Source organism: Actinia tenebrosa, unplaced genomic scaffold (assembly GCF_029948245.1).
Source record: "Actinia tenebrosa isolate PJP-AT-01 unplaced genomic scaffold, QUT_ActTen_1.0 PGA_scaffold8__29_contigs__length_14323225, whole genome shotgun sequence".
Classification (NCBI taxonomy): domain Eukaryota; kingdom Metazoa; phylum Cnidaria; class Anthozoa; order Actiniaria; family Actiniidae; genus Actinia; species Actinia tenebrosa.
The window spans coordinates 11,981,434-11,995,848 of record NW_028292585.1 but is presented as its reverse complement, the minus strand read 5'-3'; the positions used below and the strand labels follow the sequence as shown (position 1 = coordinate 11,995,848).

The following is a 14,415-nucleotide window of genomic DNA, read 5'->3' as shown; positions in this document are numbered from 1 at the left end:
AAAATCTGACAACAAGTGATATTTCTTCGGGAGACTAGATTTTGACTTCCGAATGCGTTCATGAAGATCCCGTGGAAATGACGCTTGTTGGGAGATGTCAAAATTCAAGAAAAATATAATGGTTGAAAAGATAATTTTGCTGATCACTCTCTCACGCGGCGTGACAGAAAAATCTGACTCAAAAATCTGACAACAAGTGATATTTCTTAATGCTTTTATGTGTACTGCTTCATGGACAGTTTATTTGGACACCAAACTACGGCTTGGGTACTTCGACGTAAAGCATGGATATTTTTCGTTAAGAAAAAGTGCGTCAACATTTTGAAATAAAAGGGTTCAGTAACCCGATATATGGGAGCGGTACTCGAAGTATTTGTGGCATGAAGCCAGTTGATAGTAGATAAAACAGCTCAAAAAATCTGAAACCGCTGTTTATTTTATTTGAGGTGAGTGTTTCGATCCACGAAGACAACGAATGTATAGGAATTTCGTGTGAGTAAAGCATGGTGTGGGTTTAATAGTAAATAAAAGCGTTTCTACGAATATAGAGCACTTTGTGTTCAACATGATGTGACGCCCCCCGGAAAAAATCTGACACTAGATCCGAAAATCTGACTCAAAAATCTGACTCTAAAACCTGACACCAACTTCACTCTGGTTGAATGGTATTGACATAACGTAAAAGTATAGTTACGGAGATTTACTAATTGGTCTCGTGACGGGCTTGATTCTGGTTTCCTCTTTCCTTTTCTTTTTCTTTTTGTTCTTATTTACAGCTCTAACTACATATAATAATATCTATCGCTATAAGGTCATACGTCCGTAGCTTTTATTCAGGCTTGCAACATAGAGAATGGTCTTAATGCAGGAACTGTACTTTAAATGCGCATGCGTCATGTTCAGAAGAAGGGATATATAACCGGCGTAAACCAATTAACAAAGACACATACTTTGCGATACGAACCACCCCTACAATCCCTAAACTAGATACACGTGCAGATATAAATTACAACTTCATTCCTAATCAAGATGCAGCCGGGACATAACTACAGGATCCGACATTAAGTGCACACACGTCATGCTCAGAAGAACGATATTCCCGAGTGGCGCCGCATGTCAAGAAGAAAACAAACAATGTAATACAACCAGATACATATTCTAATCACAGGATAAAACTACGGGATGTGCGTGTGAAATGCGTACACGTAGACAGAAGAACAATATTCCCGAGTGGCGCCGCATGTCAAGAAGAAAACAAACAATGTAATACAACCAGATACATATCCTAATCACAGGATAAGACTACGCTATGTGCACATTGAATGACATGCGTACACTTCATGTGCAGAAGCACGATATTTCCTAGTGGCGCATGTCAACTGGAAGAAGAACACAAACAATGCAAGACAAAGTTTTTCAGCTTCTGTGTGTCTAACATTAATTAAACATGACCCGGGCATCAAACTGTAAACACCTGTAGTTTAATTGTGATTAATTGTAGAGACAAATTTTTACAAACTGCGGCAGAAAAGTATTTCATATATACCTACGTATGAATGTCTAATAAATAGCGAATGATTAAGCTTCTTATCTATCTATCTACGTAATGGATCCTAAGAATGGCTTAAGATCATGTCAACACAATCTAGTCATGATTACGTAACCTCTGGTATCATTTACATCTAGTATATTTTCATGTTTATATATCTAACCTGTTTTTTAAGAAGGTCACTATGCTGGGATGCCCATCCCCCCCAGAACTTACTCTTCACTCTTGGTCCAGGACTTGCCCGAAAGAGCCTAGGGTGTCAGGAATTCGGTTTGATTTTAGAATTCCAAACCTACTTTGAGGCATTCGAGTGCAGTTAAGGCTGAAGGGGTTTCCTCTAGAGCTGCCCTTTTTTAAATCCATGTTTGATTTCTTCATTTTTTACCCAGAATAGATGATTTTCTATCAGTAAATTTGCATGAATAAGCCAATTGGGCCATGCATGGCTGGCCAAAACAATAATTGGTTCCTTTATGTGGGTTGCAGCTTTTTAAGTATTCTTGTTTGGTTGTTGGTCTCCAAGCATTTGCATGCTATGCCATTTGATTGACGAAATATTGTACTCTTCAAAGGCATAGAATCAGATCAGCCAAGCCTAGTTCTGACGTCAACACTTCCCCACTGCCTCTGCAAAGCGTTCCACTCTCAGCGCCAAGCTTGGCTTAAGGCTTTGTTTTGTTTTTGATTTTTGTTTTTGTTTTCCCAGGCCCAACACTCAGTCAGTGCATGCGCACCTGAAAAAGTGACAAGATCATTAAGGTGAGAGACCCATTAGTGCTATATAGATGGCTGACATTTTGGCACCAAGGGTGGAGGGTGGGGGGGTGGGGGGGAGGGAAGGTAGGGCGGAGCTAGGGGTGTGCACAAGGCGCCAAAACAGGAATTGACCTTTCACTTGGAAAGCATTCTAGTGTGAAATCCTGACCACCTAACCAAGCTCATGTTAGGGGGGTGGGGGGTTACCTCTTCATAAAACAGGTTAGATATATATATATATATATATATATATATATATATATATATATAATGCACATTTTTTGTTTAGTGTGTTTGCCCAACCCGCATTCTGTGCGCATGCTCATTAAAAATTAGATTATAATTATCATTCTAATGCATATCATACGCATTAGCAACAATAGATAATATACCATGAGCATGTACGCGCAATGGTTGAACAGCGAAAACAGTCCTGAGCATGCTCATTAGCATGATATGAGCATTGTCATAAATGGACTGTTCCATTCACGCGCACTTCCACAAATAGATCTTGTGAGCATGCGCACTTTCATCAATACCAGTTCATAAAAATGCATAGACTAGCAGACGCACTTACATAAACCAATCATTTTCAAGTTCCAAATTACCGCTGTGTGATTACAGACTTATTTTCTCAGGGTTACCCTCAACGCTAAAGTAAAAAGTGCACAACTTCAACTAAACGCTACGAATTGAGATAATTCCATGCACCTTGACTGGAACACGTGAATATGCTGCACAAAATGGAAACTGGAGTATTGTTTACGGTGCACCTTCCGTAAGCGTGTATAGTAAAAATTTATAACTGAAAAAATTATTGCTTAGACACAAAATAACACTAAATATGCATAAATATTATTACTTGCGATTTGACGTTCTTCCAGTTTCATTAGAGTTTTAGATTTATGTTCACGGCAAACGTGAAACGTCAGTTGACCAGTGAAAAATTATTTTGAATTACTGAAAAGGAATTGCAAAAAAATCCACTGAAGTAGTAGAGCGCATACAGTAAAACCATGAAATAAAATCAAAGTTGATACTGACAAATATTAGCTATTTAGTGACTGATAGTTCGTATCACTCAACCAGAACATTCTTTACACAAAAGACACAAATGGTCTCTTGTGTATTTGTATATGGCGTAGTAAATGTTCGATTCTGGTTGGATGACAGCAACTATTAGTCACTAAATAGCTACTATTTGTCAGTATCAACTTTGTTTTTATTTCATGGTTTTACTGCATGCGCTATAGAACAACGAAAGACGTATGTGGTGAGAAGGTTTGCAAAAGCTAAAGTAAAATACAGGAAAACGATACCACCGTGGTCACGTTTGCTATTTGCGGGAAGAAAATTAAAAACGTCAATCTAAAACTGTCTATTGCTACGACGTGCTCTTACAATATCTTCCATACAGAATTAATCCTCATAGTATCTTCTGTATTCCATTTCATTCCTTCAAGACTACCATCCCTAGATGTGGATCAGTTCAGCGGACACTCCCAGTAGTTAAGATAGCAGTACATCTTGCCCGTACTCGAGAAAAACTTGGATGACTGTCCTTTGCACATGCATCGGTAAAGTCGCTCACCGCTAGGTTTTGTATACGAGTTGAAATTGTACTCTAGAGCAGCATTTGTTGAACATGTAGCACCGACAATTCTTTTACCCTGGAAAAGTCAACGACATTAATTTGTTACTAAAAATAGAATTTAAAAAAAGAACATTTTCTCTTGCTTGTGGTTGGTTGGCACTAAAATGTAGAAAATCATCCTTCTTTTACGAGGGTAGCACTAATAATTGCCAGTGGCTAATTAGCCTGGGGCCCTCATTCTATCGAAATTGATTTTTACCATAACTTGGAAATTTCCCGCTCGCTGATTGGCTTAGAATCATTGTCGATTAGAGGCTAGACCTGCTTGTGCTTACGACATCCATCACGCGCACTGAGCGAGCGGATGAAACGACTTTTTCAAACTATTTACTTGTCTTTTTGTTAAATTTTTTCGATTATTAACAAATCGAAGTCAGCTTTCTATGGGTCTGTACTGTATTCGAATATGAAATGACTTCAAAAATGATCCAATTTTTGCAGTGAGCTGACTTGTCGAGTTTGGATCATTTTTGACGTCATTTCGTGTTACAGTACAGACCCATAGAAAATTGACCTCGATTTGTTAAATCGATTTTAGAAGTTGATCTTTGCCGAGGGAGGAAAACAGGAGAACCTGAAGAAAAACCCTCGAAGCACAGGAGAGAACCAACAAACAACTCTACTCGGATCGAACACGGGTCGCATTGGTGATAGGCGAGCGCTGAATGAGCTAGTTTGTTGTTTGATTGGTTGATGGGATGCCAGTTGAATGGGCGGGTGGGTGAGTGACGTGTCTACAGGGGAGTATAGGTAAATGGGCTGATCGGTTGTTTGTTTGTCCGTAGAATGGTTAGTTTGTTGTGTGTTCATGATGGATTGGTTGTGTGGGTAGATGAGTGTATGGATACTTAGGTGAAAAGTTCAATAGTCTGGTCGTTTAATTAGTCGTACGGTCGATTGGGGTTGTATTAGTCGGCCGTTTGGTTGGCTAGTGAACAGTACTCACACTAGGTTCCATCCATATGAGATCAGTTTCTGCCAGGCTGTTGGCTGTGACCGGTGTACTTGTCGCAATCTTAAACTGACATAAGCTAAAGTTAGCTCCACCACTCGTTACAGGTGCCTGAATTCCTGGGGGTCCCTGTGATCCCTGTGATCCCGGTGGACCTTGCGACCCTGGAGGACCAATTGGCCCTTCTTGCTTACTGACGTTTAAAATCTAGTAAAATAAAAACACACATTAAATTCAGGTATTTATCCCAAACCGTAGAAAATACAGCCAATCAGAATTCAGGAAAGCGGTATTCCATTCTTCCTTTCCATCATGCGCTACGCATTGAATCTACGCATTTGTATTTTCTATATAAGTTTCATGGGATGAAATATAGAAAGGAAGTGTGGGTATACAAAAAATATACAAGTGTCAAGCGGGACATTCCATGGGGTGTCACGAGTATATATAACATTTTATAGGCTGTTTGGAAATACAAATTAAAGCTCAAAACCTTACATGATACTACTTTGGATTTCAGTCAGTTGTCCCCGACCATTTACAATCAATAGAGGCTTTGCACCATCACGTGCCCTCGCCCATAATACAGCTTGGACTACCTGTGATTAGATGGCAGAACAATAAAATCCCTTTGCTCTGGAGAATTGAATTCTTTCTCATGTAAAACAATTGTGTCGTCTTGTTCCTGCCATCTCATAGCTGCCATCACGTGATGATGCAAAGCCTCTATACAGATGATTACCTGGTTAGAGATAAGGTTATTGTAATCGAGCTTGTACCCAATTTTGGCTAAGTTTCAATATTTTTTCTTGCTTATATATATTGTATTCAAATCTGGTTCTAAAAAAAATTGTTGTTGTTGTTGTAGTACGAGGAGAAAAAGAATTAACCCAAGAATCGAATAATTTAGTTAATGATTGAAAGTGGTTTATATAGCGTTCTTTTCTACGTAATACTCAAAGGTGCTGACACGTGTTTGGTATGTATAAGGTGTAATTGACAAGCCACGTCGTCCAATCTTTGCTTGTGTTCAGTTTCCCATGTGTCTTTCTGATCTCAGTATTTCTTATTCAAAATATTTTTCATATGTTTTCGTACCTGATCGGTAAGAGAAGTGTTGATATGCATTATGGTATTGTGCAAAGTCTGGTCCGTTGATCTCATTTCAAATGTCGTTATATTCAGCTACAAAAGAATAAAAATTGATAGGCTATAATATTAAAAAGGATCTTATACAGACAAATGAATTTTCTTATCATATAATTATCTATAAAATACCTATATTTCTCTTTGCAGATACGAACGCGCTCACTCGTGAGAGATCTTTTCAACACTCGAAGATAAATTTCGTATTTTTGCGCGCCCAATATCCTCTATATATCTTATATTTTTCGTTGTTCATATGTTATTACACTAACAGGGTCGGGTCAAACGTCTAACTTCACATGAGCCGAACCTAAATACATAAAATTATACCGCCTTGTTATCTATTGTTTCAATTATGTTCGGCTCAAGTTAAGTTCGACAGTTTGACCTGAACTGTTGTATCTTATTCTTTAAAGCGTCTTCACGTGACGTCACAGCGTCCATGTTGGTGTACCAAAACAATACATTTTCTAGCCTCCGGGAGTGGAACTCTATTTTTATGCAAAAACTGTGCTGAAAATTTCTATTGTTTGGTACACCAATATGGCTGCCTTGTCACGTAAGTACAAACGCTCTATTCGATATCTGATAATGTTTTCAATGCCAGTATACCTTGTTTTTGAGGTTGATGATATCTTTAGTTGCTTGAAGACAGCAATCCTTTGTCGATGTGTTGGTCAAAGCCATCTGATTTAGTTTTACCTGTAGATGTGATAGAGAATTCGAAGCAGCCAGGATTGTTATTTATTGTCTCGGTATTCACTTTCTTCAATTAGCCATTCCGAGGTCGAGGAAAAAGCAGGGCGAATTGCTGTCTCTTTCGTCCCCTAAAACCGCTCCAAAATGCATTGCAATGCTAACTCGACCCAGTTTTTTCCTTAACCTAAGAAAAGTTAATATCCACTGTATTCCTGCATGATTTGACAAGTAAACAGCTAGTAGGTACTTGCTGTCATTCCGCATATTTGAATTATGATAATAAATAGACGTGATGTCACACAGAAATTCCGGTCATAAGCCCCCCCCCCCCCCTCCCTTAGCATATAACCCCACTTTCTCAGTGTGAAAGTGAGACCCTCAATGTTATAAGCTCCCTCTTTTGATGGAGTACCGCCGTGCAGCCCCGTGACAAATGACAAATGGGATATTCCATGGTGTGTCACGAGTAAATATAACATTTTGTAGGCTGTTTGGAAAAAAACTAATTTGACGAATAGTAATGATAAAAAGGTAAATTATACACCGTGAAAAGATAAAAAACTTACTGACGTTTCGGATGCTAGTCCTTCGTCGGAGTAAAAGAGAAAGAGGTGGTAGAAAGGAGTGTTTATATGATAGAATAAGACAAAAGAAACCAACGAGAACAAGGTAGGCAAGGAAACAAAAACAAAGAATCAAAAGACAAAAGAAAGGGTTAGTTGAAAGCAAAGCGTTCATGAATCCCGTTGGGACTAAGAGTGCCCATAGGTGAATAAGCCGCATTTCTTTGGTCTTGTGACAATCATTGTTGCCGTTTACCAAAGAAAGACCGAAAACAATGAAGTCAGAAAGAGAATGGTTGGACGGTATATTGACGGTATATATTCTGAAACTGTTGTATCTTATTCGCGTTTTCACGTGACGTCACAGGGGCCATGTTGGTATTCTAACCTCGGGGAATTGAACTCTATTTTATGAAGAAACAAAACTGTGCAGAAAGTTTCTGTTGTTTGGTACAGCAATATGGCTGCCTAGTCACGTGAGTGCAAACGCTCTATTCGTTATCTGATGACGTTCTGAATACCAGTATATACCTTGTTTTTGAGGTTGATGATATCTGTAGTTGCTTGAAGGCAGCAATCCTTTGTTGATGTGTTGGTCAAAGCCATCTGATTTAGTTCTACCTGTAGATGTGATAGAGAATTCGAAGCAGCCAGGATTGTTATTTATTGTCTCGGTATTCACTTTCTTCTATTAATTATCCCTAAGTCGAGGAAAACACTGGGACGAATTAACTGACATTGCAGTGCATTGTGGGGTTATGTTATAGGACATATTTCCAAGATGGCGTCTATCGTGTTCCCTAAAATGTCCCAAAATGCATTGCAATGCTAACTCGACCCAGTTTTTTCCTTAAACTCGGAATGGCTAATATCCACTGTATTCTGCATGATTTGACAAGTGAACAGGCTAGTTATAGGTACTTGCTGTCATTGCGCATGTTTAAATTATGAGCCATCCTAGATATAATATAACCCCCCTCCCCCCAACCCGGTCATAAGTTCATTAAAAGACCCCTATGAAATTTGTATGATCGAGGCCAGGGCATATGGCCGGGATTCTACGGCAGTAACGTAAATATATTTGTTTTGATAGGAAACGTTTTCACCTGTTGTTTCAGGGCGTGAAACTCTTTTTCCAGTTTGTCATACTTTTGCTGCAATGACTGAGTCTGCAATCAAAAACAAACAAACAAAGGTGAATACATGCACCTGAAACAACCCAATATGTGGACCTTCATTACGCGGCAGTCATGTTAATACCCATGAGAATTACAAACAAAAAAAAAAAAAGTAAAAGTTCTTATTAACTCATCATAAAGCGATTGAATTAACCTGATTCACAGGAAAATTCATCATGAAGCAATAGGATGTTGCGTGAGACAGGTCCAAGTAATACAGGTGACACTGCTAGCCTGCAGCTTAGGTCGTTCATCCAAGAGATGATTAACTATTGTCTGAATTGGTAAAAGTGCATGATATCTTTTGTTTTTCTTCTACTCTTACCTTGAGGGTCTCTTGAATCTTTTCTTCCTGTTAAACGAAAACCACGTTAATCGATTAGTTATTTGTAACGCATGCGCTGTCGTGCCATCAGTGCGTTTGCAACACATGACCCACGCTAAATGATTGTTCATTATGTAGGGGAGGGAGGGGTGGGGTAAATTCTTAAAGTAGAGAAATCCAGTCTCCTGAGGACTTGAACCTATTGTTTTGTCACCCAGATTGAGCTGCATTTCAAAGTGCTCCAAGGGGTCTATAGAAACCTTTTACGTTTAAACTAAATTCAGTTCAGATCGATCGCGATCGACTCAGATCGAATTCTTGGAGCTCGTTCACACTTTAGGTCCATTTTAGATCGATCTAGTTTAGATAGATCCGAAATCGATCCGAGCTCAGTTCTCGAGGGCATTCACAGCTATAAACGACCATAAACGTACAAAAAGAACGCAGGTAGTCTAACCAAAACCGTGTGAGTGCCAACATATCTAGAGGCTTGGAAACTAGTATGGATTACATTAAACTATGGCAGATTTAGTTCCACTCTTTCCTTCCTTCTTTGCTCTCATTACGCTTTTCTTTCGCGTATTTTCCAGCATATTCATACTTGCTTTTAGGTGACAAAACGTCCTTGTCGTTCGAAGTTTTACTTTTTGACATCATTCACTAGAGTAGACTGTGTGTATGCTACTAGTAAGCTGCGATATGATGCAGAATATACACATCTATTGTGTATAAATAGGCATAATAGACACTAGTAGGCACTAGACAGTCAATAGACATCTACTGTGTGTAGCAGATAATTGAAGCAGGTCAAATTTACTATGATCCACGTTCCGTTTAGTTTTACTAAACACATCCCACATGGAAAGGAGTGAGTATGCGCTCAAAGCCATTAGCGTTAACTCTGGGCCGCCTGTGGTTCATTACATCAAGAGTAAACTTTAAAGATAGCATTATGACGTAAGCCTTTATGCTTCCAGACCAGGTCTTTAATTGGCACATAAAGCCATTAACGACACCCGATCATTTCAGCATTGTTTGTGTTGACTCAGGCCTCGTCCACACGTATTTGAATGTTTTTGAAAACGGAATTTTCCCTTTTGCGAATTGGCCTTCATTCTACACTTCAGATCCGGTGAATAGTATACCGGCCACTTACGCAACTTTTCGAAAACGGATACGTGTGGACGGGCGAAGAAGATTCGAAAGGCACTATGTGTACATGAGAATTTCTTCGAAAACGGAATACAAAATCGCGTTTTCGGATAGGTGTGGACAGGACCGGCTTACGTTCAAAGTCGTTAGTTTCTGTTCCAGTACATTCAAGGTCGTTAGTTTCTGTTCCAGTACTGTGATTGTCTTCTTCATGCCATTCAACTTGCTGTCCATACTCTCATTAGCTGTCTGTTTATTGGTCTCTGGTGCAGCACCTGCATGGAATGTATGATGATACGTATTTTAATAATTGAAAAAGATATCGTCTTTGATTTGATTACAATAGCTTCAACCAATTTATGGTTGCGCTGCCCGTAGTTACCAGTTTTGCGCATGCTATGTCCCATAATCTCAACCAATCGACTAGAATATATCTGGGAAGTTAAAACTCTGATTTGTTCGCGGACAATTAATTTCGTTTTGTTTAATATCACTTGAAAATAGAAGAGAATAGAAAAATAGAATACTGCGTAGTTGTTTTTGTGACAAGATTTTCATTTCACTTGAAAAACTGCTGCAATTGTGATTGGTTTGCTACGGTCTGAGTCGGAACCATGAATAATCCCCTTCACACGGTTCCCTGTGCCATCTTGAAAGGTAGCCGGGCCTTTGCATCGAAGCGAGACGAACCGTGAGCTTGCAATGATAGAGACCTTTTTTAACACCTTGGACAATTATTCACATGTCTCTATCATTGCAAGCTCACCGATCGTCTCGCTTCGATGCAAAGGCCCGGCTACCTTTCAAGATGGCGCAGGGAACCGTGAAGAGGACTATTCTCGATAGCTTGTAAACTTGACCTGATATCAGGGTCAGAGAGAATATCCAAGGCTCCATCCAATCAGAAGTGTTGGGTGGTGATATACTAGAGCATGACACTTATTAAAGATTTTATAATTAGTTTAGTGATATGAATTTCGTGACTTCTTCCACTCAACTAATTAAGAGTTCTAAGAATAGATTTCTTAGTAAATCCATAAATCCTTTAATGCTTTACAGTGTAATCTTGCCTGAGTCTTTGTCAAATATGTACACAACCATCAGATACAATCATTCAATAAAAAAGCGATGTTGGAAGTGTTTAGCCCAAGTCAAGGAGAAACGTAATAAAATGGGTGGGGATGGGGGGGGGGGGGGGGGGGGGGGTCGTAGGATTTATGGGAATCACAAGGTTTTGGAGAACTGGAGAACTGGAGGATGGATCAACCATATAACTGATGACAGGTATTATTAAGGGGAGACGGGAGTAGCACAATGGGAGATTAACAACCACTATTGTCGAGTAAGGAACGTACAAAATCTGATGATTTTTCATGGGGGAGATCAGTTAATCCTTATGACGTCGCAAGAAATGTAATGAGACCCACCCTCCCCACTCCTCCCCCGTCGCAGGTCACAAATAATGAAGGCCGGATTAAGACACATATTTCAAAAGACATATAATTCAAAGATGTGGAGCGAATAATTCCGCCTCCCACCACAAAACAAGTCTAAGAAACATGGGCTTGATTGGATGAAAACATGGTGACTTTTGAAACCTCCAAGCATCTATTGATCATCTATTGATCACTAAGTGTTGGATCATTCATCGTTCTAATGATCGCGATTTGAATTCTTGTATACCATTTAATAATCTAAGTCAATTAAAATTGCCCGACATTTTTCATTGACAGATTTTAAAAATCGATTTCATACCGACTTCCGCAAATATTTTCTCCATTGACCTAATGACGAGCTGCAAATACTCCACTTAAGTTATAGTTATTTTGAGTATGTGATCATAGCCAATAATTAAGGGGTTCTACTAAGGTATCAAGTAATCTTATTATCAATTTAATTAGAATCAATTGTGCAGAAGTTATTTATCTTTTGCCTCTAGCTGAAAGGAATCTGCTTGTACATTTAGTGTTTTCTTAAGCGATTTTATACGAACAAATACCTCGACACTAAATATGGAACATTGCAGTGATTCAAACTCGTTATCGGACGAAAACCTGTTGCGAACAAATGCTTGGTGTTGAAATAATAATTGGAGTGTTGGAGTGATTAAATACAAAGGAAATTGAACGAGAAGGCAAGAGAAACGTACTAGTATAGCTATAGTCAACTCCCTTTGAATATAGATTTGTTTCGAGTGAAAGATGATGCTAAGTCATGGATTAAAACTGTGGTACGACATTCAGTAGATTTATTCTTTGTCGGTAGTCAGTTCAAATCTAGAATGTAAACCTTGATATTGTAATTTTTCCGACATTTAGTCAGCGGACTAGAGATCTTCAGCCTATTGAACGGATAAATGAGGTTAGTGGACGGTAATTAAGGATGGTTTTTTGGTTTGTGCAATAGCTTTAAGCTCTGCACTTGCCTTGACCTTCTTCTATCTTATAAAGTCATTATTTGATGATTAAGCAACAGGCTTAGCTCCAAATGAATGTAAAGGATGAAATGGATGTATCAAATAAAAATATCGTCTCGCATACCTTTAATCCTCTCGGCACAGCAGTTTCCTTTAACTTTTCCAAATATTAAAAGCATTGTCAGCAATATCGAACCTATCGATAAAAGGCATACGAAACTGAACATGGCCATGAATTGGCATCTCATGCGCTGGACGTTATTGTTAGAATCCTTTATTAAGCTCCTCCTGGAAGTCCATCCGCCTTGTCGAACACTTCGAGATGTTTTGTTACGTGATTGAAGAGTAGAATCTGCAGGATCATTAGTGCTGTTTGATAGACCGGCTTTCTGTGTCCCTTCTCTTGTATCAGTAGAAATGTCTTGACTATTTACTGTACCTAAAGGCTCGTTCAAGCGATCAAACGCAGGGCTGATGACCAGAGAACGCGGTGCCTCGTACGAAACAAAGTAAGGATCTTTTTCATTAGCGTTTGACGGTAAAACTTTACTGCCAATTGACGTCTTTTTCGTTTTAAAGGCCGCCATCTTTTCCTTCTTCTTTTATATTTTACAAGACCTTGTCATCAACGGCTGTATGCAGATCTTTGGGTACATACAAATCAATCTATCCACACAATTCGCATATGAATATGGTGGGGCCTATCGATCGTGCAGGGCGGTAACTGCTCCTAAAGCCTACCTCGACAAGCTAGAGGCATTTTGTGAACAATCAGGCTTAACAGTTAATATAACAAAGACAAAAGTGATGGTTTTCAATAATACAGGGAAGACAATGAATAACTTCCAATTCTATTTGACAAATTTAAACTAGAAAACGTTAAATCATATAAATATTTCGGATTAAATTTTACAACCTTTGGAAACTTTAAGTTTGCAAAACAAGAATTAAAAAAAGCTGCATTAAAGGCACTATTTCAGATGAAAAAACAAATGGGTGAATTTTTCACATCCAATATCAATTTAACTATAAAACTGTTTGACTCGCTTGTTACGCCAATACTTCTATACGCAAGTGAGATATGGGGTATCGAAACATTAAGCACCAAAGACCAAGAGCCCATGGAACTTGTTCATTTGAAATTTTGCAAAATGCTCCTCAAGGTGACAAAGAATGCTAGTAACCTTGCATGCAGAGCTGAGTTAGGAAGGTTTCCGCTAAAATGCAAAGCATGCAGTAGAAGCTTTAAATTCTGGTATAAAATTATAAAGTCGGAACTACACCCAAAAAAACTTTCAGCCGAAGTCTACCAAGATATTAAAAATGAAGCTAAAAAAGCCTTTTGGAGCATAAAAATTAAAACTACTTTAGAACAACTCGGATTGGAGATAATTTGGATGAAACAAAATGAACTTTCTCCAAGATGGTATGAATATGGAAAAATAATAACGCAAAGAATATATGACATTGAGAGGCAAATTTTATGGAGTAACCTCCACAATGATGAAAGGAAAGACGACAGACATAAAAATAAACTCAGAGTCTTTCGTCAGTTCAAAACGGATTATAACTTTGAAGAATATTTAAGTCAAGTCACCAATATTAAGCACAGAGTGGCGCTTACAAAATTAAGAATTAGCAACCATAAGCTTGAAGTAGAAACGGGGAGGTATAAGAGGCCTTATCTCATTTACGGTGAAAGGATTTGCCCAGTGTGTAAGTCGGGAGTAGAAAACGAAAAACACTTTCTAGTTTGGTGTCCACTATATGACTCTCATAGAAACGACTTAAGAGAGTTCATAGAAAAAAACACAAGCATTAATTTCAACAATATGAGCGCTGACAGTCGTTTTATGTTCTTAATCAATTCAAAATCAGCGTCTCTACAAAGAGCCATATCAGCATACATTCATCAATGTATGCTGATACGTGAAAATGAAATAAGAAAATTACCTAATACATAGTATATATATATACCTATAATATATTTGGAATCAAACACTCATGTACTATTAAGTATAAGGT

The 14,415-nt window shown here is 38.5% G+C and overlaps 1 protein-coding gene across 1 annotated transcript; it reads right to left on the bottom strand.

Annotated features, from left to right (window-relative positions):
* Positions 1–3,337: 3,337 nt before the first annotated feature.
* LOC148905186 (uncharacterized) lies at positions 3,338–13,221 on the bottom strand. Its single transcript, XM_089024129.1, has 9 exons — positions 12,515–13,221; positions 10,110–10,249; positions 8,823–8,849; positions 8,426–8,488; positions 7,851–7,940; positions 6,670–6,759; positions 6,010–6,096; positions 4,906–5,118; positions 3,338–3,975 (listed from the first exon to the last, which is right to left on the bottom strand). Exons 1-9 carry the CDS (start codon positions 12,975–12,977, stop codon positions 3,790–3,792), a joined length of 1,359 nt encoding a protein of 452 aa, XP_088880255.1. The 5' UTR covers positions 12,978–13,221; the 3' UTR covers positions 3,338–3,789.
* Between the last annotated feature and the right edge of the window lie 1,194 nt (positions 13,222–14,415).